This window comes from Nicotiana tomentosiformis, chromosome 8 (genome assembly GCF_000390325.3).
Source record: "Nicotiana tomentosiformis chromosome 8, ASM39032v3, whole genome shotgun sequence".
NCBI classification, from domain to species: domain Eukaryota; kingdom Viridiplantae; phylum Streptophyta; class Magnoliopsida; order Solanales; family Solanaceae; genus Nicotiana; species Nicotiana tomentosiformis.
The window spans coordinates 103,873,362-103,899,182 of NC_090819.1; the positions used below are offsets into that span (position 1 = coordinate 103,873,362).

The following is a 25,821-nucleotide window of genomic DNA, read 5'->3' on the forward strand; positions in this document are numbered from 1 at the left end:
TTCACCCTATACATGGACAATAATTATATTTTTCTTAAAACAGATTCTGCTGTTCAGAAATCAAAGCAACATAAGTTCGATAAAGCAAACAATGCAAAGTTAAGTTTTCACAAAATTGTGTAATTGACACGATTTTCCTCTGAAAACTTGTTCTCCAAAAGAAGATGTCCAAAATTATTTTTCAAAACTTTCTTTTCCCAAAAAGAAGAAGAAAAGAACAGTGTTTACATCAAAAAGCCAAAAGAAGATGTCCAAAATTATTTTTCAAAACTTTCTTTTCCCAAAAAGAAGAAGAAAAGAACAGTGTTTACATCAAAAAGAAAAAGGAAGAAAACAAAGAAGAAAATGAAATTTGACCAAGTGTAAACTCAATTAGTGTTTTAAAAGGCTTTATTGGGACTCGTCTCGAGGCTCATCTCGGGGAGGCGCACTATTAAAATGCTTTGAGACTCACGTGTGTAGCTTAGTTTTATGAGATTTGCGCTCCAAGCGCTCGACTGTGCACCGAAAACACGCTTAACGCTCTTCGCTTGGGTTCGTCTAATAGTTCTACCAAATATCATGCATCAAATTCCCTAATTAGTATTTTTGACACTCAGATTTCTTTAACAAATGAATGATTAAAGTTTTATTCATTTGTAGATATATAAAGATTGAGAATAGCTCAAAATAATGAGTCATCGTATTGCATATTTACTAATTGAGAACATCGGAAAGTGAATATTATTTGAGTAGCTAAAATTTATATCTTCACATACTGTAGGTATTCATATTTTAGTTCTATGTCTCTCAAAATTATTAAACTTTTATTATTTTGCTATTAAAGCAATTTTAATATATATTTACTCATAAGGAGTAATATTTTAATTTACATTATTGATGGAGTTTATTGATTATTAATGTTTAGAGAGGTAAACCGTGTAATTTGTAATAGTTTTAAAATATTGTGATATTTTAATCGTTTGAAATATAAGACGTTATGGTTGATTTTTATCTTACAGTAACTTTAAGGTTTTAATGTACTTTATATATTTTTTGTAGTTATTTTGCTATTTTATTAATTTATAAATTAAAAAATTTAAAGATTCATAGAGCTTAGCTTACGCCTCATATTTCGGGGCTTATATCTCGCTCCGTATTAAGTAAAATGCCCCGTTTCACCCCTCCGTCTTGTCAAACACTTAACTCCGTTTAGTAATGAAACTTTTGACAAAGAAAAGAAGGGAAAGAAAAGTGTGTTTTGTGGCAGGTAGCTTAGCTTGCATGCATATCTACATCTTCACATGCGTGCTTCCTCGAGCAAAATTGCGCCAAAATTTGCGGCGCACCAAACGGCTTGTGCCTCCAGCAACTCCTCCCGGGAAATTTTTTTACTTACACTTAATTTTACATCAAATCGGGTATCGTTTATGTATATTTCTAATATTGCATAAAAATTAATTAATATTTATTCTTACTACTAAATTATTTAGTTTCTATAAATTGTTATAATTTAGTGTAAATATTTAATGCGCGTAAAATTGTTTCCAAATGTTTGGCTCGCATTAGATACTTGAGAAGTGTATGTAGAAATTCGTTCTTTATAAAATAACATGTGATTGTCAAACGTTCTTGACCTTACCACCTCGCACTCTTCCCACTCTTACCGCAGGCGAAGACAAAAAGAAAATGGATGAAAGGAGACATTAAATGCTGAAGAAGTGTCTGTAGAAATTCGTTCTTTATAAGATAACATGCATGTTGATTGTCAAACATTCTTGACCGAGATGGATTTAGATGAATGAGAACGAGTTGCAAAAGGAGAAAAAAGCTAAAGTAGTAGAGAATATGCCGGAAGCAACTAGTAAATGTTTGCGGTTGGTCGTCTACATTGATACCTCTTGCTTATTTGATACGAGGGATAAGGGATAACTAATTCCGAAATTTAATTTAAGATGAATTTACTCCACATTTGATTGGGATAAGATGTGGTATAACTAATCCTGAATTAGTTTATCGCAGGATTGTAGTGTTATTTAACAATCTCGAGATAACTAATCCTGAAATAACTTGTTTCCCAACTAACTGATCCCTTAGGGAGCATCCTTTCCGCGAGTTCTGCATGAATGCAAGACGCTTTGTGCACCGGGCTCCTCTTTTTAAAAAAATAATAGAAAAAGCATTAAATTGTTTTTGGTATATTTCTTTTTTATTTAGCTCCTGGCCGTCCTGAAGGCATTGTATACAAAAGTATATTGGAATTTCTAGTAGGTGTTCCACTGAAAATATGAACGAAGTGATTGTGTTATAAGTTACTTAAAAAAGACCTAGAAATTCTTACCCACATGAAGTACCGTTCAAAAGACTGATTCGTGAACTCCAATGACTCAAAAATATTTGCAAAATTATTTTTCAAAATTTTGAGCCAAAGGTTATATAGTAATTTCATTTAGGATATTCTAATTTACTATTGAAATTGAGTAAATAACGAATAGCAGCTCAAACTAAACGTAATCAATTTTAAAATGTTTCATTTCTAAACTATTTTTGGACCCAAAAGAAGGGAGAAATTCAAAAATACCAGATTTACAAGTGATAATTGAATAATAGCCACGGTTTTCAAAGTAATCGAATTTTAGCCATTTTTTATGTAAAAGATAAATCTGAACAAAAACACTATTCAAAATCCGGAAAATATTCTAGCATAATATGCTGGAGTTCGAATTTTTTACATGTGAACTTCCAATGTAACATGCTTGAATTTCATAATGTGCTGGAGTTCCAACATAATATGCTGGAAGTCCATACACGGGTGCTCCAATCTCCAGTATATTATGCTGGAACTTTCCGTGTGCTGGAGTTCCAACATAATATGCTGGAAGTTCATACGCAGATGCTCAAATCTCCAGTATATTATGCTGGAACTTTCTGTGTGCTGGAGTTCCAACATAATATGCTCGAAGTTTATACAAATGTGCTTCAATCTCCAGTATATTATGCTGGAACTTTCCGTATTGCAACAAAATAGTGGCTATGTTTCAATGACTTTGTAAACGCTAGCTATTTTTCAATTACCAGTCCGAAAACTGACTAGCCCGTATTATATTGACCCAAAAGAATGGCTGATTTTGGCCCAGAGTTTCCCAACTGGACTAGATTAGGCGTTCACTCTTGCTCTGTGTGAGGTTGGACTGGGCCTTAGGCTTAGTTTGTCACCTTAAATAATAGCTGCACGGACCACTAATAAGAAAAGAATCTAACTTATACACTAACAATATAAACAATTTGTAAAAATAATACGAATTTATCATTTTTCAGTTCTTTGATTGAAAAATATCTAGGGAGTAAAGTAATTGAAAAATAACTACTTTTTAATGGGAAAATAAAATTTAAACAAAAGTACTCTTAGTTAAAATACAAAGAAACCCTTCACGTCAAACTTTTACAAGTGAAAGTCTAACACAATGTATTGGAGTTCAAAACTCTCTATATGTGAACTCCTCGAAATGTTATAAGTTCGCCGGGGAGAGGTGATTTTGGAGGGGAGACCTTTAAGGTGGATTAAGTGTCAAAGGACGAGACTGGATCAGAAGAAAAGATGAAGGAGAAGACAGAAAAGTTGTGCAAAAAATCTCAGTATATTGTACTGAATTTTAACTTATAATAAGCACATTGTTATTTTAAACTCATAAGAGTAGAAATTTCACTTGTAAAAATTAGATATTCATCAATATTTTGCAAAAAATTAAAGAGATTAATTTACAAATTATTTGAAAAAATAAGATATAGTTGAAACCACACAAAGAGAACACATACACACATCAAGAATACTAAACGTTAAGAACTCGATAAGTTGAATGAAGAAAAAAATAAAATGGATAAATAAAAGTGAATTGAGGGGGTGGTAGGTAAGAGATAAGTAAGGGGTCGTTTGGTATGAGTTATAAGAAGATATAGTGTTGGTATAAAAATTTAATATTACCTTAATACTTTGTTTTGTTAGCAAACCAGGTACTATAAGTTATCCCCGGATTAAAATTAGTACCGGGATAACTTATACCTTATAGAGGGTGGGATAATTAGTGCCGGAATAACTTATACATTTTTCTTAGAAATTATGCAATTGTCATTTTTAATACAACATATCAAACAGTGGATAAAAAATAATATCAGTATATCTAATATCAGCATAATTAATTTCAACATAACTTATCCCGGCTTAAGCCGTATTAAAACCAAACTACCCCTTAGTGCTATAATATTAATCGAGATTGTGAGCACGAGAATATGTGCACTTGTCAATTATAAGAATTCTCACACAACTAAACAACTTATCATATAATTGTGGTTCACCTATTATAAAATTTTCTAGGTTGGTCAGTCACAACAAGTTAAAATAAAGACTAATCATTTCAGCATGGCTGCTTTACAGATGTCATGGCACTAATCACGTAATTAAATTAATAGAGGCTGCGCTTAGTAGGACAATGAACAAAATATTTTTTTTTTATTAATAAACTAATGAAAGAATCACCTTTATCACAAGCATTAGTACAGTACTAGTCAAACTATTATTTGGAGCATCTGCCCTTAGATTCTGAACAAGGACTCTGAATTGCAGACGCTGTTGTAAGAAATATTAGAATATATACATCAAAGGCCCAGTGTTTTCTTGATCTTTTTTTTTCCTTTTTTCTTTTCCTCTTTCTTAAATATTTCTTGGGTTCTCTTTCTTTTCAAATGTACATGAATGAGTCGTTTGGTTTAAAGACAAGTTATACTGCACTTAGTTATGTTGTGATTAATTATACTGTGATTACGTATGTCTGGTTTTGTTAACCTGATTTTATTTTTTATTGATTGTTTGATATGTTTGTATTAATCCGGAGATTGTCAATTTTACTATTTTATCCTAGAATTACTATTCTACCATCTGACAGGTATAAGTTATCTCGATACTATTTTTTATCTTGAATACCATGATTAGTAACCAAACAAAGGATAAGACGGTACTAAATTTTTTTCTCTGTATTATTTTTGAAAATCCATCATACCAAATAACCCCTTTAAAGTGTGATATCACTTTGTTTATAGCTCCTCCGTGGTAATATACCTCTTGATTTTTAAACTAAATTTAAGGGCATATCAACACAAGTAATTGAAAATTATTTTGTTCCTTCTTTATTTCGAATTAAATGTCTTGACTTGAGAAGAAAAAGCTCATTTGTTTGTGGATACTAAACGTGTAGAAGTTTTTTAGAAAGTAAATACTTCATTCGGCATAATCTAGTAAACAATGACAATTCAATTTGGAATAAAAAGAGTATTTGACTGGTTAAGAGAATGTGTAGATGACGCTAAGTGAAGATAGCACTAAAGTTTTTTGGTGAAAATAAGCTGCTTCTTCTTTTTCACCCGATGTCCGGTACCCGACTATATCCGGATTCGTATCGTGTAGGATACCATTCGGGGGAAGTGCTCCTACCAAGAATTTTTCCATATCCAGGGCTCGAACCCGAGACCTCTGGTTAAGGAAAGATCAGTCTCATCCACTGCACCACATCCTTTGGTGGTAAAATAAGCTTTTTTTTAAGCATAAAGTAAGTCCCCCATCTTCTTGTTTATATAAATTGAAAAATACTGAATAAGGTAAGGGAAGTTTTAAATTTTAGGAAAACGGAAATGGAGCAATCACAGGTTATATATTGATTTTAAAAAAAATATATTTACAGAGCAGGTAAAGTAACCATATCGAAAATAATAATAAACGTGTAACTTTATTCGAACCGTGATATATTTGAAAATTTTCATTTAAAAAGGTGTATATAATTTAACAAATTAAAAAGGAAATAAATGAATGTTCAGTACTTCAGTTCTTTTATAGGTCAAGCTATCTATCACTCTTCAATAGTCAATTACATCAAATTTAACTAAAATCTTAAATATTTTTATAATTTAAACATTCTTCTTTTTGTATTTGAAAATTATTATTTTTAGAATATACTCAAGTCTAATTTCACTATCATACTCAAGTCTAATTTCACTATCAAAAGTGAAAGTGACAAATAATTTTAAATGAACAAAGCTTAAATTGGAAGCTAGTTATTGATGATTTCTTATCGAAATCTCCCAAACGTATAGAGTATTCATAAACCTAAACTCTCACTAACCAGAATATAAGTTTAAAAAGTTGCTTACAACAAAAGAAAAGGTAAACGTGAGTGTAAGTGTTTGCGAAGAAAAAGAAATAAGAGAGAAACATATTAATCAGAATTTTCAAAAAATAATCATAATCATAAACATTCTCTTAAGTTTTCTTTTACCAATACTTTTGTACGGCTTTTTTGTAAATTCTATAAACAAATTATATTTTCTAGTGAATTTCTTCAAAGAAAGATAAAATTCTTATTACACAAGATATATACCACACTATTAGTGAATGCAACACCTATAAAAATCTTACATACGAGAGTTTATCGAAAATAGTCTCTCCATCTCCGTAGGAATAAAGTTTGTGTATGCATTATCGTCATCATACCCCACTTGTAAAATTATACTGAATTTATTATTGTTATTGTACGCGCTCAATAAATATAATTTAGTTAAAAATCTCGAGTTTAAATTTTAAAAATAATAAAAATCCTAAAACTAAATTAATAATAGCCCAAAGCCATATCAACACAGAGTTAGAAACAACAAAGAATACGAGCAATAAAAACCCTAAAAGAAGGAACAAAAGGAAAAATGGGTGATATATATATATAAGAGATTTCACAAATCTTTTCCTCCTTTCGTTTTCTGGGGTTGGAAGGGGGAAGAACAGAGTCACACCTGTGATACTCATTTTTCGTCCTCCATAAAAAAACCCCACTTCTTTGCATATATCGCCTACAAGATTCTCTAAAGATATTATCAAATCCTCTTCTTCTCCAAAGCATTAATTTTTAAAAAACCCCTTTCTTGTTCTAATTATTCCCTTCTAGAAAATCGAATCTTTAGTCATTAATCTCACAACCCCCACTTGTCAAGAATGGATAAAAATCGATTTTTTCCCTTATTTGACACTCCCAAATTTGTCTGCTGACATGAAATCTCAGGATTTATTCTGAATTTTTTTCATTAAAAAGGAAAAAAAGCGATTCTTTTTTTTGTGGGGAGATTTAGAGTGATGGGTAGAAGGGAAATGCAAGTATTGGAGTCTAAAAGAGATGGGAATTTGTGTAATTCTCAGTTGGGGTTTCAATGGAGTCTCCAAGATTCAAACTTTGTTCCTGTTGGTGGGTTGTTTGCATCAGTTGGTCAAATGGGAAGTATGGGTTTTGGTGTTTCATCACCTAATAATTCCAATTCCCGGGACGAAAATGGTGGATTTAAGTTACCTTATTTTGATTTGTATATGAAGTATTTGTCATTCCCTGAGATTTTAGGCAATGGAGATGAGGAAGAGGGGGTTGTGAAGAAGAAGAAGAAGAAAGGTGGGCTTAAGATTAAGTTTAAAGTGTCAAATCCTTCATTAAGGAGGTTAATTAGTGGCGCAATTGCCGGGGCGATATCTAGGACAGCTGTAGCTCCATTGGAGACAATAAGAACACATTTGATGGTTGGAAGTAGTGGACACTCTTCTACTGAGGTGTTCAATAATATTATGAATACTGAAGGATGGACTGGGTTGTTTAGGGGTAACTTGGTTAATGTGATTCGAGTTGCGCCTAGTAAAGCTGTAGAGGTAATGTTAAGTCTTCCCCTCTTTTTTTTATTTATTTGATACTCATTCGTAAACTTGAGTTTGAGGTTATTTTTTATGCTACTAATGTTTGTCATTGATATAAATGATCTCATATGAAGTTTGGTATTTGTTATTTAATGGATTTGCTACGTAGCTTATGATCAATCCTTTGAATCCTCAGTAAGTTCGAAAATTTGCTTTGATTTCAACCTCAATACTGCTGTGACATGAGTTGTCATCATTCAGACAATGACTGTTCGTTTTAATTGAAAGAAATTGAAGTAGATATATGATCCTTGTTTCTCTATTAATGTTAGGTTGAGGGAGAGAAGTTCCCCTTTTACGCCTCACCAATATTTCTTGATGTTAATATTTTGTCTTTGCTATTGCTTTTATTTATGGCTGTGGCTGCATTTGGCTATGTGATGACTTATTTGGCCTCCTCCTTTCTCTATGTATATTGGAGATAACTTGCTTCGTGACCACATCCTTCTCGTTTTGAGAGATTAGCATTATAGGATTAATCACGGGATGCTACTTTCTTTTTTCTTTTTTCTTTTAATCTTTTGTTACTATTGGTCCCTTGGTCAGTGGATCAGGAACATAAGGAACAAGATAGGATTTCTGACATTTTTCTTTGGTAACGAACTCTCTGGAAGCTAAGCAAGCATTATCTGTCTCATTGTTTTCTCGACCTGATTGATTGATTAGCTTTGCATGTAAGTAATTACTTCTTCTAAGAAACTACTAGCAATGCTTCTTTCAGAGAATTATATGCATTATGACTTCAGGAACCCTCAATTTGTGCCTTTGAAATTACTTGTTTAGCCTCTTTTTTTTCTTGTATATTAGAGTTAACCTGCTATATTGGATTACTGGTTCTAAATTGTGCAACATGGTTAATGAGGATTTCATATAGCCGACCCCAACTAGCTTGGGATTGAGGCATAGTAATGTTAGTAGTTCAGTTGTTGTTGTTGGAGTAAATGTGCTTGTTAAATGGAAAGCCTTTTTCATTTGAAGGAGTGGTTTGGGATAAATAGAGCGGGTAGTCTTTTTTTTTTCTTATATTTTTGGTGCTACTGACCCTTTGGGCAGTAGATCATGAGTCTAGGGAACACTATAGGATTAGGTGACACTTTTCTTTGGTAGTGAATTGCTGAAAGTTAAAGCATATGTTATGTGTTCAATTGTTTTTCTATTCTAACTGATTTGCTATGCCAGTAAGTCTTTGTCTAGCGACCAGTAACAAGTCAAAAAAATAGTTTAATATTCTTACTGCTCCTCTGATGTAGTGTTCTACTTTTCTCCTGTGGAATTTTCTTATTGGTGTATGATCTGTATGCATCAGAATACTTGATTTTACTTCAGGGCAACTATATTTCCTTCCTTAGGAGGAAATGGAAATGAGAGAGATGTGAGAATTATTTTTGTTTAACTTGTCCTTTAACAGTTTCTCATTACTTCCAATCTTCACATGAAGGTAATTACAGCTTCTCATCTCTTTACCCACCGTAGCGATTTCAGTGTATAGGTGACTGTTGGATAGATTTAGGTAACACCTGCAAGTATTTCCGTCTCTGCTTTCTTGTCTAACTGGTTTGACGCCCCCTTACCCCCTCGTCTTACTTCGTCTTCTTCTCACCCTAGTTAAATGGTAAAGATGGAATTTTGATCATAAAAAAATCCATATGTCGCTGGTTTCTTGGAGAAGTTAGCATTACTTAATTACTGAAGTTGACAAGTTGAATGGTTGCAACTTTCATTGGTTTGATTTAGGGCGGTGGAGGATCAGCTCCAAGAAGCTTGAATGGTTTCTAGTGAGCTTTTGCCTAACATATCTGTACTTTATGATGGATAAAGCTTGAGCAACATAGTAATTCTACTATGCGTGAACATTGACGGCTTTTCATGTCAATACCTAACCTTTGAGTCATACCTTTCAGCACGAACAATGGTTTTCATGCAATGTTTCTTATCGTTGGCTGATATCTTATTGTATTTCTTTCCTACTGCAGCTTTTTGCGTATGATACTGTTAACAAGAACTTGTCACCTAAACCCGGAGAGCAACCCAAAATTCCAATTCCTGCTTCATTAGTTGCAGGAGCCTGTGCCGGAGTCAGCTCTACTTTACTGACATATCCTCTCGAGCTAGTCAAGACTCGATTGACGATTCAGGTAAAAATGAAAGTTGCTGATGATAGCTTGAAGATATTCCTCTGGAACTTTATATGAAAATAGTACTTGATTTATTGACCTTCGTTATCTGCAGAGAGAAGTTTACGATGGTTTACTTGATGCATTCGTAAAAATATTGAAAGAGGGTGGGCCTGGTGAGCTCTATAGAGGTCTCACTCCTAGTCTTATTGGAGTCATTCCCTATGCCGCCACAAACTACTTTGCGTATGATACATTGCGGAAAGCTTACAGAAAGATTTTCAAAGAAGAAAAGATCGGAAACATAGAGACACTTCTGATTGGATCAGCAGCAGGTGCTATATCTAGCAGTGCAACGTTTCCCTTAGAGGTGGCTCGTAAGCATATGCAGGTGGGCGCTGTTAGTGGAAGAGTAGTTTACAAGAATGTAATTCATGCTCTTGCCAGTATACTTGAAAAGGAGGGGATTCAGGGGTTGTATAAAGGCCTTGGTCCGAGCTGCATGAAGTTAGTTCCTGCAGCAGGAATATCTTTCATGTGTTATGAAGCATGCAAGAGGATATTGATAGAGGCAGAGAATGAAGAGTAAAGAAGCTCCTTACGCGATAGGGTCATAGAGCAATTCAAGAATAGGGAAAAGGTAGGGGACATCTTCTTTATACAATTGAGTTAATTTATCTTGCTCCTTTTTTCGGGATGCAGGAATTTTGTTTTGGATTGAGCCTGGTTTGTCAGGTGAGAATTTGATAAAATCTCAAGAACAGTGGATACTGGTTTTGGTATCTCTTTTTCAATTATTGAGTCAAAGTAATGAAATGCAGTTTGATGACAAGTCATCGCCATTACCATTTGACTGATAAGCTGTTTCAGCCAGTATACAATATATTAGGTGAGGATGTGAATTTTCCTCTGCTGCTTTCCAGATGTTATTATTATGCTCGTCGTATACTTGTCATTCCCTTCATAAGTATACTAGCCTCGATAAATTTTATCAATTACACATGGATAATGAGGATTATTAAGTCTTTGCAGCTCAAAGGTTTGACCAAAAGTGACAACTATTGGATCAAACGTGTTCTCAAATTTACACAAGGTAAATGAGGGTCCAACTTATTTGCCAACCAAATTGGAAAGTCTTTAGCTTTCATTGATGTCAAGATTAAGTCCCACCACTAATACAACATTGTACTTGATAATCGAAAATTTCTATGAGGCGAAAGAGACCAGATTGAGATGAGAAAACAGCCAAAACGTTAATTAGTATGACTTATCGCAATACTAAAAAAGTGACTGACATGATGAACAAATAAGACTAGTGAATGCATTTGTCATGAGAATGTGTCAATTCAATAGCATCAAAACAGATTAAGAGTTCCAAAAACAATTCAGAAACAGGCAGATAAATTTGGATTATAAATTATGATATCATCTCTTTGAAGGTCTACAATATAGCACGATACTGCACAATGGCAACAAAATCAAATTTAAAATTCTTCACATCTAAGTTACAGGACTTGCATGAACATCTGATACATGCCAAACAGTATACAAAAAACATAAGGCAGACAAAAATCCAATAGAGTTTGATGTCTTTCGTGCATCAGACTTCTGACTAACAGTGGTACAACATGACTATAGGCCTTGCGCATGTTTCAGCGTCTTAGTTTTCTTATATACAATAAGGGAAGCATTGGCTAACATCTTACTTTGAAACAAAATGATGACCATAAGAAGTTTACTAGCAGTTGACGCCACATTGACCTCTTGCAGCAGTCTTTGCAGCATCTGATGTGAAGGGATCGATGCGCACCCAAAGCAATGAGAATATGGAAGCAAGGAGAACCGCCCAGACAATGACAATGGTAGGAGTACGATTCTGTCGTCCCAACAAACCTTTGAGGAAAGGGTACAAGTGGACAATGACCCAAATGGCAAAGAATAACTTTCCAAATAGAGGACCCCATGATTGATATCCACTGTTTATGGCATATGAAACACCAGCCACGATTCCTACAAGGTTCACAATAAGGATTGTTGTTGGAGGAATGAGCAGAGACGTCCATTTGAACACATAAAGCTCCGCAAAATCTCCATCCTCGTCGGATGCCTTTGACGTGACTGTAAAGTTTGTATCAATCCCAGCAAGCACTTTCAGGAGACCTTGGAAGACTGCAAACAAGTGAGCCGATGTACCACCAATGACCCAGAACTGTTCATTTCTCCACCAGTCCTCAATACTCACACCACTCCACCTAAGCTCCAATATACCGGTGGCGAAAATGGAAAGGAAGAGAAGAATGAACCATATGCCGGCATAGTTGCTTATCTGCAGGTAATTGAGAATCATTTATAAACATACACAATACTTCAGATATATTTGGAAATATACATGCAGCCAAGGGGATCTAGACCATAACTACGGGCAAGCTTGATCACAAAGGAATAGTATAAATACATCTAGAGGGATGAACACACAATCCCAGTCAAAGTAAACCTAACCATTACATTAAAATCAGAAGAGCAAAATAGTTCTCAGCAAGAAGACACAGAATATTTGCAACATTGGAAAATATTTGCAAGCTAAGAGGAGAATTCAAGGAAGAGGAAAAAATTTGTATTATTTACTTTCATTTCCCTATTTTCAACTTTTTGATTCTTTACACTGGTTCCTCCCCACCAAACCAGGGAATCAATTCAATAGCTATTGGAGTGCGAAGTTAGTATACTCAGCCTTTTCTAATTGGGCAAGTACTATTTCTGAAACGGGCTAAACTTAACGGCATAAAGCAATCTGAAAGGAACTTTTGACTTACCTCAGGAATGATAAATTTTCCCGTCAGAAGACAGATGGCAGGAAGGGTACAGTAGGCAAGCAAAGGTAAAGATGTGATAGGATAGACAATGGTGTTAATATATGCTATTCTCTCCAGAAGCATCAATCTGCCGCTGTAGCCATACCATATCGGACAATGCCTACTCAACAGGATTTCAACAGAACCCAAGGCCCACCGAAGCACCTGGTTTAAACGATCAGAAAGATTGATAGGGGCAGACCCTTTAAATGCTGGCCGAGGAGGCATGCAATATAAGGAATACCATCCTCGTGCATGCATCTTAAACCCAGTCAAAATATCTTCAGTGACAGATCCATAGATCCACCCAATCTGATAGGGAAAAAAACAAAGCTTAATAAGAAGGGCTTTTGTGCCACAATAAAATCGATAAAGTCAAGCCAAACGCACATATAAGAGATAACAGAATGATACTCAGTAGTTCTGTACCTCTTTGCCCCATTCAGTCTTGTCCTCGTAGCCACAGCTAATAACATGGATTGCTTCTTTAAGAAGAGTTGCAGGATTAGTGGATGGAGGAATGCCTCCTTGTTCCATAAAGGTGGCAGCAATAAACACTGGTGATTGACCAAACCGCTTCTCCAAGCTCTTCTGTGACATAAGCAGCGACTTCTCATCATCATATCCTGCAAATTCAAAGAAAACAGTCAACAAACATCATGATGAAGGTACATATACATCTAGCGACCTCAGCTATGAGACAGGTGACACAGGTTGAGAAGTTTATTGAATTGTAAAAATTGGTTTCTAATTTTTTTTTTTTTTTTTGTGTGTGTGACAACCATGCGCGTGCACCCGAACTGATTCCACGGGTACATGGTACCTCTCACAACCATACTGTTAACTTTGTTCATCAAGGTTTGGACAAATGGGAAGGCATCACCTAGTGTTTTTGCCTCCACTGGGATTTGAACCTAAGGCCTCATGGTTGTCAACCCACTTTATAGACCACTACACCACACCCTTGAGTGTGGTTAGTTAAGATAATCACACAAGTTAAACTGATTTTTTCAAGTCATACTGCTGAATGAAGGATCAACGGAGAAATATCATAAAAAGGTTATCTCAGTTTACTTCCCATCCCGCCAGATATCTGATAGAAAGAACCTTAGAATATGTCAACAACGGTCAAAAGTTTAAATACTTCTCCAGAAGTAAGATGTTTTAAAATGACACTGTAGAAATTAGAATACGCAATTTACCAGAAGAAGGACGAAGATATTTTAGAGACATCGATACTAAGGACATACCTTCCACACCTTCTTCAATGTCTTCCATGTTGAAAATAGGGATGGTGGATTCAGTTCTTTTTGCCGCCCTCTTCTTATCAATGTATTTCTTGTTTCCGCTCCTTCCCTTCTTCCTTGACCCACAACAGCTCTTTACAATGATGTTTGGCTCCAAATCAGCCTCAGTTAAGACAGGATCATACCCATAGAGGGCCTGCCTGTTAAAACAACACCCAGTTCCGACGTACATAGGACCCTGAAGACCATCCAACCCTTTCAAGTTGATCTGCGAAACACGAACATGATGAAATGAGCACGCATTGGGACCAATTTAAACATGACTCACATACCAGAGGTGGTTGATAAGCAATCTGGAGAATGTGTATGTGACACTTACATCAAAGAACACAATGTTGCGGTTAGCATATCGATCATGCAAGTCAATGCCATCAAATCGTTGAGGGAACTGAACATAACATGTCTTCTTTCCAAGAACAGGATCCATGTAGAAACACATAGCTTCTTTAAGTGCTTTGCTGTTGTTGAAGTAGTGATCACAGTCGACATTCAAAATATATGCTCCATTGGTAAGAACAGCAGAAACACGAATCTGCAGAAAAATGAAAGATATAGCTTAAATAAAATGAAACATCAGACAAGCAAAAATATCAGATGGCATAAGAAGAACAACATGATCAGTATGTTAAGCGACATTCTGCGTCACAGCAACCATGGGGTGTATAAGAAACAACTGTTCAACTTGACAGCATGCTCAATAAAAATGGAATATCGCTTGTTGTGATTATCAGTGGCCTACCAAAGCATTCATAGCTCCAGCTTTCTTGTGGTGCTGAAAACCTGGTCGCTTCTCACGAGAAACATAAACCAGACGAGGAAGTTCATTTCCATCAGTATCAAGACCCCCGCTGTGCCCCAAAAAGACCTATCATCCAATCCGAAGCAAATAATTAAAAATAGGACAAGGTGAATAGTACATGAACTCTGACATAAATTAGAGACATAAAGAGGACCTGGATCATTCCTGGATGATCCCTAGGGTTATTTCCAGGCCAAGGTGTTCCATCTTGCATTGTCCAACCTTCTTCGGGCATCTTTTGTGCTTTCGCAACAAGGATATTGATCCGTATTTTAAATTCTTCATATTCCCTCTGCACCGTCAAAATTGTCAGATTATTATTATTGTTTTCATTGGTGTAAAGGTTCAAGCATTATTTCAGAGAAAAAAGAATTTCGGCAGTGGTATCAACATAAATACTAATCATGGAGGGGCCTGAGGTTCCAAACTCGCACAACTTTGCGAATGATTTATTGTGAATTACTATGCAGCTAACCAACAAACGTTCAGGTTAAAGTAATCTCCACAACTACTTGTCCCGAAAAAAGATGAATGCATTAACTCAGCCATCCAAAATCCTATAAAAAATGATTGAATTTACCTAATGGAGCATTTGCTGAAATAAAACTAAACTACCATCAAAAGCCTATTTCTAAAATGTGATGCCTAATACCAATACCATAAAGTAAATGAGATGCACACAGTCCCCATTGCTAAATTGAAAACATTTAAAATTTTATGTATACCTTCATTGCCCTGCGCTCTTTCACAAAAGAAGGCTGAACCTTGTCCTTCAAATAATCTATCTTTTGAGCAAAATAAAATTCAGGTGCCCGAGGCTCAATATTGAACTTCTTGCAGAAGGGAACCCATTTCCTAGCAAATTCAGCGGTCTCAGAAAGGGCTTCAAATGTTAGCATTGCTGAACCATCATCTGAAACATAGCAGGAGACCTTGTCGACAGCATAATCCACAGCAAGAATGGACAACACCGTGTTAGCAGTAATGAGTGGAGGTTCTTTCATGGGATCCACTGTACTGACGAAAACATCAACAGGTGCAAGCTGCGAAGGCTCCCCTTCTCTATCATATCTGAAAAATCAAGAAAGAATTTCAAGACCTTAAACTACACTACATGGATATGAAATCTAGTATTTATCCTAAAAGGATGCAAAGGATTCGAAACCTTCACTAATCAAAAAGTTTCTGGCCTAAGAGTATCTTAGCAACTAACCTCACGGCCAGCCTGTCAAGGAATGTCTCACGATTGATCGGTGACCATTTTGGAAACTGATCGAGAAGCCAGGACAAGGCAAACCAAACCTCACATATAACTGACACTAGCCACAGAGGATACGCATCATTCACTGGATGAGTTAGCCGGTATTGCAAGAAAAAGCCCAAGATGATCAACCGCAAAATGATTACAACCCGATATGGGGTAAGGTGGGATGAAGGGATAGGCACCACGCGGCTCAGAGGCTGGCGAGCATCATCAGCCCTGTCAATGAGAAAACCAGTAAGTATAATAGATTTGAGCATCTTATTTTCATGCAGCATTCTGAACAAAGATGAAACAATAGGAAAACTGTATTAGATAACCAATAAAGATTGACTATTAAACAAAGAACAGTTACAGTACAATAGAAACGAAATTTTTTTCTAACTTTTCACATCCCAAACTAAGTAATGCAAGATTTTAGCAGTGAGGGTGAGATGTATATCAGTGCTGAAGTAAACAGAAATCTTAACAGACTCAAAATAGCTCATAGTATAAATCTTTCCTACAAAACGAGTGAAAGTTTGACTCGGTCAACTATCATATATCGTATTGTTCCCTAAAAAAATTCCATTTATACAATAAGATGCTCACATTTGCAGTTCTTCTCCATTTGATCCTGTCCCTTCAATATCTCCCCCTTTCCCTTCTGTGTATCTGCTTGACGTTTGCACCATATTTTTCTCCTGTTTTAGTTTCCAGCCCTCTACCCTCTCCTTCCAGTCAACACTTCCAAGCCCATAAGAATTCAAGTCCTTTGAGGGGTCCACAATTCTTACAGGAACTGCAAAAAGAATATGAAATAATCAGAAGTTAAAAAGGAAGAACAAAAGTATTTAAATACACGATTACAGTTATCAAAAGAATATATTCAAATAGGCCTGTACCGGGCTGCCTTGGATCAACATAAGACAGGGATGCATGCTTATCTCCAGGGCCCAAGGGTCCTGACATACTTCTTACAGATTGCGTATCAGTCATGGACCTAGGAATCTCACCAGAAACCTAAGATAAGCAGAAAGAATTTGTTAGCAGAAAAAGTAAAAGTTACTATTTACCGATAAGAAAAAAATCCAATCAACTGCGCTTCAATCCCATATAGGGATGCAACACGAGGACTTCATATGAGGTTCTTTTACAACAGACTAATGAAACAAAAATACAGACAAAGTAACAAGAATGACAACGCAAGCACATCTATTACTCACTTGCTGCCCGTTAGTGAGAAGAGGGATTGGTTGCTGAGATTCATGTCTAGAGGATGAAGAAAGACCAGCATCTTCACCCTGCCATTGCTGTCTGGCTTTGCTGTTTCCTTGAGCATAATTGAACTCATTGTCAATGTCATCAACATCTTCCTCATCATCATCTCCATCCACTCGTGGACTCCCTAATACATGGACCAACAAGCAATGATTTAGTCTCAAAAGCTCAGTTTTGAAACAAAAATGAAACTTAAGGAAAAAAGATGTCAAAACTCACCCATGTGCCTCTTGTATCTGGTCTTGCATTGAGGACATGATTGATTTCCATCTTTGCGCTCATACTCATAACAAGCCCGGCAAACAGGAAAGGCACACTCATTACAGGCAACGAATAGATCACCACTAGCAGTCAACCCAACGGTATCACCACAAATTTGGCATATTTGACTATCGAGAGGCTTCAAGGGCTTCGGCTGCACCGTATTGTTCACTTTAATTAACAGGAATTTAGATGAACCAACAGATACGCACAAACTTACTCAAGCTTCAATCTAGAAAAGTGCATGACAGTTAGAAGCAGAGGGGGGCCATTACTCATTTGGAAGGAGGGTATAGGAAATTAAAGTGAATTCACCCGTTTCAGCAAGAAATTCCTTTTCAAGTAAACAAAACATTAATTTTTATTTTTTTTTAAAAGTACAAACATTAGTTGCTCCTTTCAAAGGTGATAATTCATTATTTAGTAATCATTTTTGCTTTTTGCCCAGAAAATTTTGCCTCCTTATATTTGTCAATAAAAGTAATTCTGAGAAATTGCACCTGAGTCCATCCAAGAAAGAAGTGAATGGATGAAATGTGCAGCTCTAAACCAAACATATAACCAATACTCCTATTTTGTTTGATAATCGAGTGCCAAACACATAAGAAAAATATAAGAAATAACTCATAATCATAGTCTTGAATTGAATATGTGGATCTAACAGAAGTTCAAAAATTGAAGATCTTTTTCCAAAAGCAACCATCAAATTACTACGTTAGAATGACACAAGAATTGACAGCAATGGGCAAACCGCTGAGATCTGTTGTACCAAAGAATTACATCTTTAAAGAACAGAATCCAGACCAAATAAACATCAAGTTCATATATGAACGGGAAAAAAACTGTCAAAATAACATGTATATTGTAGAGCCAATACTGTCAACATAAAAATCACATCCAAAAGAAAGCAATATGTAGAAGCATATCAAGAAATTAAAAACAATATTAACATCGATCTATTTCCAAGTCCATGAGAAAAAACCCAGTCTTGGACTAATAACTCAATCTACTTCCAAGTCTTCATAAGACCTAAAGCAAAATACAAACTTCAACCAAATTTACAGACCCAGGTGCTTAAAATAACTAAATCCACCACTTTGAAATCCAAATTAGTGACAAGATCAAAACTTAATCAGAAGTCTCAATACCACACTATCACACAGAGTCAGATCTAAGAACCCACATTGAATTAAAAACTGAAACACAAGGCTAAAGAACTCATTCCACTTCAATCAAGACCTGATGCAGAGCACAAACTTCAAGCAAATTTACAACCCGAAATGCTCAAAACGAACTAAATTGGGCACTTATAAGTCCAGATTAATGAAAAGATTCAAACTTTATGATAAATCTCACTAAACTTGAACACTTAAAGTCCTAATGATGAAAATATTCAAACTTTATCAGAAAATCTTACTAAACTTGAACACTTAAGTCCAGGTTGATAAAAAGATCCACACTTTATCAGATATCTCACTATCAGATTATCACCAATCAGATCGAAGCACCAACATTGAATTAAAAATTGAATTAAAAAAGAGAATTTTTATTTTAGGAGTGATAAATCACAAGGGTAATATTCAAGAACCATACCCCACTATCAGAATCATGGCGAATCCGAACCAATTCATTCCTCTTGTGAGATCCAGCTACCATACCAGCACTTGCCTCCATTATTCTTTCCTCAAGAAACAGAGGGGTACTACAACTATAGCACAATTTACACCCCCACTACAGCTTGATGAATCTTGATTCACTTTGGGGTATTGAACAGATTAGCAGAACTGAAAAAGGGGTTATGGAAATGTGAATTAGCAGCGCATTTTCTTAGCTTCTTTAGCCAAAATCAACTGGCCATCACTGTCTGCACCCCCTCTACTTCTCCTTCCTTGTGTGGTATGCTGTCTTTTTATCATTTCCTCGGGAAATTTTGTTTTTATTCAATTAACTATTTTTTAATATTCATTATTAGGATTTTTAACTGGCTTGACCGGTTACCAGGAATCAGCTTTAGATAGCTGGCTGATTCTAAAGTCTAAACAGAAAGTTAATAAAATGTGGAGTTTTTCTTTCACATTTTTACTATTTCGAATATAGAGTGACTTCTAACTTGAACTGTTTATTCGGTTTTAATTCATTTGTTTTATTTCCCTTTCCAATATGTTCTTAAAAGAATATTGTTTTTTATATTTTATAAATTTAAAGTTTTAAAATTTTTATTTTATCATTAATGACACTCTCATGTAAGAATAATATTTTATATTTAAGATCACAAGATTCAAAGAAAATTTTGGTATGTTATAAGTATATTTAGTGGGCGTTTGGACATAATAATTGTGAAATTTCGGGAAAAAGTAAAAACAAAATTCAAGTAAAAATGGTATTTGAAAATTATAGTTGTGTTTGGACATGAATATAATTTGGAGCTGTTTTTGAATTTTTGTGAGTGATTTGAAGTTAAAATTTTGATTTTTTTTTTTGTGGAGTTTTTAAAAATTTCAAAAAATTCTGAAATTCAATTTCAAGTGAGGGAAAAAGGTGGGGAGAAGAAGTTATTCCGGCTGGCCAAGGCGAGAGAGAAGGGCTCGGGATTTGGATCAAGTGAGATGCATCAAGGACGGCGATGGTAGAGTATTGATGGAAGATGCCCAGATTAAGAGGAGAAGTAGACTTACTTTCATAAACTTCTGAATGAAGAAGGGGATCGGAATATTGTGCTAGGTGAACTGGAGCATTCCGAGAGTCACCGTGACTTTGGGTACTGCAGGCGTATCGAGGTTGAAGAGGTCGTGAGAGCTATGCGTAAGATGAGTAGGGGTAGAGCGACCGGGTCAAACGGAATTCCGGTTGAATTTTGGAAGTGTGTGGGTAGAGCATGTTTGAAGTGGCTAACTGGGTTATTTAATGTTATTTTTAGGGCGAAGAGGATGCCTGATGAGTGGAGATGGAGTACAGTGGTTCCCTTGTATAAGAACAAAGGTGATATCCAGAGTTGTAACAATTATAGGGGTATCAAATTACTAAGCCATACCATGAAAATTTGGGAGAGGGTGATTGAAGCGAGGGTGAGGATGGCGATGTCTATACCCGACAACCAGTTCGGGTTCATGCTGGGTCGTTCTACTATAAAAGCTATACACCTTGTTAGGACGTTGGTGGAACAGTACAAAGAGAGGAAGAAGGATATGGACATGGTGTTTATTGACCTTGAGAAATCGTATGACAAGGTTCCTAGAGAAGTTCTCTGGAGATGCTTGGAGGCAAAATGTGTGTCGGCTGCCTACATTAGGGCGATTAAGGACATGTATGATGGGGCTAAGACTCGGGTTAAGACAGTAGGAGGCGACTCTGAGTATTTTCCGGTTGTTATGGGGTTCCACCAAGGTTTTGCGCTCAATCCGTTCTTATTTGCCCTGGTGATGGACGCGTGAACACACCATATTCAAGGGGAGCTGCCATGGTGTATGCTATTCGCTGATGACATAGTTCTCATTGATGAGTCCCGAGCCGGTATTAACGATAGGCTGGAGGTTTGGAGATAGGCTCTTGAGTCTAAGAGTTTCAAGCTGAGCAGGACGAAGACGAAATACTTGGAGTGTAAGTTTAGCGTTGAGCCGAGGGAAGTGGGCGTAGATGTGAGGCTTGAATCACAGGTCATCCCAAGTAGAGGCAGTTTCAAGTACCTTGGGTCGGTTATCCAGGGGGAGATTGACGAGGATATCACACACCGTATTGGAGTGGGACAGATGAAGTGGAGGTTAGCATCTGGAGTCTTGTGTGACAAGATATGTCACCGATACTCAAAGGTAAGTTCTATAAAGCGGTAGTTAGACCGGCCATGATGTATGGGGCTGAGTTTTGGCTTGTTAAGAACTCACTTATCCAGAAGATGAGAGTAGCAGAAATAAGGATGTTGAGGTGGATGTGCGGGCATACTAGGATGGATAAGATTAGGAATGATGATATTCGGGAGAAGGTGGGTGTGGATCCCATTGATGACAAGATGCGGGAAGTGAGGCTCAGATGATTCGATCATGTACAGAGGAGAAGCCCAGATGCTCCGGTAAGGAGGTGTGAGCGGCTGGCTGTAGAGGGTACGAGAAGAGGTAGAGGGCGATGTTACACCCTATATTTTCGTACGTAAAAGTGCGTCGTGAGCAAACTAATGTAGGACCAAAAATGAGATCATCTTTGAAAATATATAAAGTAAGTTAATCATGTTACCTCAGAGGTTAAAAATATTAAAGATCATGAACAACGAGTACAAAGAGGGTTGGAAGGTTCAAAAGCTAAAGGAATTGAAGAAAATAATGTTTCGTCGAAAGTCGACAAGTTGGGAATGTTATAACATGTACTTTTGGGGTGAGTACTTTTGGGGTGAGACTAGGGTGCTTAACATGATAAGGAGGTTATGTTATGAGTTATGTTAGTCGTATGATAGTCGTGTGTTATGTTTTGAAGTCAATCGAGTGGTGGAACAAAAGTCGATGAAAGTCATCACAAGTTACGTTCATAAGTTTTACTGAAACGTTCGGTCAAATGTAACTACAATTTTCTCCCAATATACTTAGAGTTATGGGGTGTTCCACCCATTAAATTGAATGTCTATGAGTCTATTTTCTAACACATTAATCCGTTTGTCAATATGATATCGGAGTAGAGAGATATGGATATTTTTGCAAGACTGCAGAAACTGTCACCTACTTGCTTAAATGAGAGTCCAAAAATGGGCCATTTCGGGTCATCCAAAAATGGGCCAGTTCGGGTCGTCTAAAGAGGACTTTTTAAAGGCCTATCTCCTTCATATATTAGACTGATAATAAGGCATAATAACCAGACATAAGCTCTGCAAAAATTCTCCCAAAAATTCCCTACAAACCCCAATTGATTTTCTCTCCCTTTCAAGTTCTAATTGGAGGTAAAACCTAGAGTTTGAAGAACCAAGATAGGAGCTGAATTATCCAACAAATAAGGTAAGTTTACTGCTCTCTTTCATCCATTTTATTCTGCTGTAAAAGCATGGTAAGTCGTTCTATATTTGTAAGAACTCACGGGACGGTGATCGGAAGCCGTGAGTTCGAGTTATTCACTTGTAGCGGACTGTTTTGTGTTGCTGACGGGTTGCGTATTTTACTACTTTTTTGTGGAGTTTAGGAGGAGGAAGGGTGTGAAGAAACACCACATAAATTCAGGATGGTGGGCTGGTCGTTCGTTGTAACATTTTTGAGCTGTTTGACACTACTACAGTGGTCATTTTATGTATGAAGAGATTCGGGTGTGTTGGGCTATTTTGTAGTATTTTGTGGTGTATATAAGGTTGGAAAATAATATATATACGTTGTTATTGTTGCGTTCTTGTGTTGTTGGTGTTATCTTGAATTTGGAGGAAGTAAGGATTATAGGGGAGATGTTGCCCGTTTTAATACAAAATAAGCTTGTCGTTCGTTGTGCGATAGTTGTACCTGTCGTAACTTAATGATAGTATTATTATCGTTATTGTAGATTAAGGTGTGAAGAGGCGAGTTCAATTTGGTGATTGGAAAGATTGTGATAAGGTATGTTAAGGCTAAACCTTTCCTTCATTTTGGCATGATCCCGTAACTATATATGTTTGACAACGAGACATAAAGAGAAGTTCGTATTCATGAATTTATTCACATTATCCTAATCTCAGAAGTTACAGTATTCTCCCCTATCGGGACTTTATATTCAGTTAAGTATTGTTTTCTTCCAGTCAAGAGAGCAGATGGTCTCTCTCTCTCTCTCTCTCTCTCTCTATATATATATATATATATATATATATATATATATATATATATATATATATATATATATATATATATATATACACACACACACAATATTACAGTTTTTTCATGTAACGACCCGGCCAGTCGTTCCGAGAGTTATAGCCATGTTTTCTCATTTCTGCTTCTTTATGTGTTGTTCAGCTGTGTTGAGTTGCATCGAGTTAGTAGGTTTGGGTCCGGAGTAGTTTTAGAGTGAAATGAGATACTTAGTCCCTTAGTTAGAAAGTTAAGCTAGAAAAGTCAACCGAAAGTTGACTTATGAATTAACGAACTCATTGGGTGATTTTAGACTTAGGAGTTTGTCCAGAATATAATCTGGAGGTCCGTGGTAGAATTAGACTTGAATTGGCGAAAGTTAGAAATTTGGCGATTTTGGTCGGCAGTGAAAAATTTGATATCGGGGTGGGAATGGAATTTCGGAAGTTGGAGTAGGTTCGTAGTGTCATTTGTGATGTGTGTGCAAAATTTAATTTTATTCCGAGTTGATTTGGTATGTTTCGGCGCGAGTTTTTGGAAGCCGAAAGTTCGAAAGTTCATTTAGTTTGATTTGAGGCGCGTTTCGTCGCTTAAATGTTGTTATGCATGATTTGAGGCCTTGAGTTATTATGTGTTATGTTATGGGACTTGTTAGTATGTTCGTACGGGGTCCCGAGGAGATCGGGTGAGTTTCGGATAGGTTTGGGCTGCGTTGTGCTCGTTTTTCTTATGTTTCGACGTCGTTTCTTCCAGCATAAATGGTACCACATTAAGCAAATGAGCTCCGATTTTTGTTTTGATTGAAGCATTAGAACCTTATCGTAATTATGGACTCGTAGCAAAAAGAATCGTTGAATTTGGACATCGTATGAGGATTTTATGGTCATTTTACTAAGAATTAGGTTGCCAGATTTTTCAGAATAATTATGAAATTGCCACTGACGGCGTATTTAAAAATCTGCACTATTTGCAAATATTGAAACCAACATATCTCCTTCACTATAAGGTCAAATTGAGTTATTCAAAAGTCTAACTTGACTAAAATTTCACAAGGAATTCATTGAAGGCAGAAAAAGCGAGTTTCGGGATTGTTTGTACGAGAAACGAGGCAGAATAGCTAGTAGAAAAATATATAAAACGAGGGTTTGTTCATTCGGTCATATTTTGAGTTAGGAAGCTCGGATTTGGGCGATTTTGGGGGCAATTTTCACCATAAGGATTGGGGTAAGTGTTCTCTACTCAGTTTTGGTTATATTTCATGAATCCATCTTCGTTTTTGGAATTTGATTGATGATTTCAAAGTGAAATTGAGGGAGTTAGGGTTTGAGTTTTGGAGAGTTTTAGGTAGGGATTTAAGGGATCAAACGGAATCCGATTTTGATAAATTTTATATGGTTAGACTCGGGAGAGGACGGGGGTTTTGATTCTGCCATTGTTGACTGGTTCCGAGACATGGGCCCGGGGGCCGGTTTCGGATTTTTGGCATATTTTGTATTTTTTATTGTGAAATTCGATTCGTTAGCCTATGTTGATGGTATTAATCTGATTATGGTTAGATTTGGAGCTTTTGGAGACCGAGTCCAGAGACGAGGGCATCCTGGAGTAGGAATTTACGTTGTTAAGGTAAGTAACAGTTTTAACTCTGGCTTTGAGGGTATAAACCCGGAGAATTTGATATCACGTGATTGTTTAAAAGTGATACCCACGCTAGGTGACGGGCGTGTGGGTTTGCACCAGGAGGGATTGAGACTTGGTCCGTCCCGTGAGGCCTCATGGCCATCATGCGTGTTTACGTAGTTACTTGTTATTGAACTTGTCTGCTTTCATGTTAGAGATCATGCTTAGGCTTTATTTATGCTCACATTATTTGTACTCAGTCATAGAAATTATTGTACATATTTACCCCAGCCTCTATTATTTGCTAATATGCTGTGATACTTGATGCGGGATGTGTTCCCTTATTTGTTGATGATGGTGAGGCCAGTGAGGTACATGATTGAGTGGGGTCGAGGGCCTGGTTGTGAGGATATTAATACCATAGCGCGTGAGTTGTCCGCATAGCACGTGAGTTGACCGTGCGAGTCCAGGTATTGATACCATAGCGCGTGAGTTGTCCGCGTAGCACGTGAGTTGACCGTGCGGATCCAAGTATTGATATGAGGGCACGTGAGTTGTCTGTGCGTAGCGCTTGGGCTTTCGGAGCCCATCCGGAGTCTGTACACACACCCAGTGAGCGCAGAGTGTTGAGCGTTGAGTGCTGAGTGCGGGTGTTAAGTGATGGAGTGACATTGCTGTGAGGTTGCGTTTACTTTTGTTGTTGCTGTATTTACCTGTTAATTTTCCTTGTAGTCTTACTGATTTATGAAATTACCTGTCTACTCATGTTTGTACTTAATTGTGGAAATAATAATTGGATTATTCTGCTTAGCTC

General features: G+C 36.5%; 3 protein-coding genes across 3 annotated transcripts; 2 read left to right on the forward strand and 1 right to left on the reverse strand.

The window, feature by feature from the left end:
* Window positions 1-6,764: 6,764 nt before the first annotated feature.
* On the forward strand, window positions 6,765-10,696 carry LOC104114700 (adenine nucleotide transporter BT1, chloroplastic/mitochondrial). The gene is made up of 3 exons (XM_009625208.4): window positions 6,765-7,705; window positions 9,724-9,885; window positions 9,980-10,696. Exons 1-3 carry the CDS (start codon window positions 7,148-7,150, stop codon window positions 10,451-10,453), a joined length of 1,194 nt encoding a protein of 397 aa, XP_009623503.1. The 5' UTR covers window positions 6,765-7,147; the 3' UTR covers window positions 10,454-10,696.
* Window positions 10,697-11,248: 552 nt separating this feature from the next.
* Window positions 11,249-19,520, reverse strand: LOC104114699 (cellulose synthase A catalytic subunit 1 [UDP-forming]). The gene is made up of 14 exons (XM_009625207.4): window positions 19,198-19,520; window positions 17,563-17,758; window positions 17,289-17,470; window positions 16,968-17,085; window positions 16,675-16,864; window positions 16,036-16,302; window positions 15,548-15,893; window positions 14,977-15,114; window positions 14,763-14,888; window positions 14,343-14,555; window positions 13,967-14,231; window positions 13,146-13,342; window positions 12,678-13,028; window positions 11,249-12,190 (listed from the first exon to the last, which is right to left on the reverse strand). The coding sequence occupies exons 1-14, from the start codon at window positions 19,276-19,278 to the stop codon at window positions 11,603-11,605; spliced, it is 3,258 nt and encodes a 1,085-aa protein (XP_009623502.1). The 5' UTR covers window positions 19,279-19,520; the 3' UTR covers window positions 11,249-11,602.
* A 1,155-nt stretch (window positions 19,521-20,675) lies between these two features.
* On the forward strand, window positions 20,676-21,035 carry LOC138897935 (secreted RxLR effector protein 78-like). Its single transcript, XM_070183959.1, has one exon. The coding sequence runs from the start codon at window positions 20,676-20,678 to the stop codon at window positions 21,033-21,035; it is 360 nt and encodes a 119-aa protein (XP_070040060.1).
* Window positions 21,036-25,821: the final 4,786 nt, after the last annotated feature.

Excerpts from the sequence above, each read along its gene's own strand:
- LOC104114699 (XM_009625207.4), bottom strand. The coding sequence starts at position 19,278 with ATGGAGGCAAGTGCTGGTATGGTAGCTGGATCTCACAAGAGGAATGAA. Across the intron at positions 14,889-14,976 it reads ATCATCCAGGAATGATCCAG|GTCTTTTTGGGGCACAGCGG; the intron begins GTCCTCTTTATG and ends ATTGGATGATAG. Across the intron at positions 14,232-14,342 it reads GCAACATTGTGTTCTTTGAT|ATCAACTTGAAAGGGTTGGA; the intron begins GTAAGTGTCACA and ends CGTGTTTCGCAG.
- LOC104114700 (XM_009625208.4), top strand. The coding sequence starts at position 7,148 with ATGGGTAGAAGGGAAATGCAAGTATTGGAGTCTAAAAGAGATGGGAAT. Across the intron at positions 7,706-9,723 it reads CGCCTAGTAAAGCTGTAGAG|CTTTTTGCGTATGATACTGT; the intron begins GTAATGTTAAGT and ends TTCCTACTGCAG. Across the intron at positions 9,886-9,979 it reads AGACTCGATTGACGATTCAG|AGAGAAGTTTACGATGGTTT; the intron begins GTAAAAATGAAA and ends CGTTATCTGCAG.
- LOC138897935 (XM_070183959.1), top strand. The coding sequence starts at position 20,676 with ATGGCGATGTCTATACCCGACAACCAGTTCGGGTTCATGCTGGGTCGT.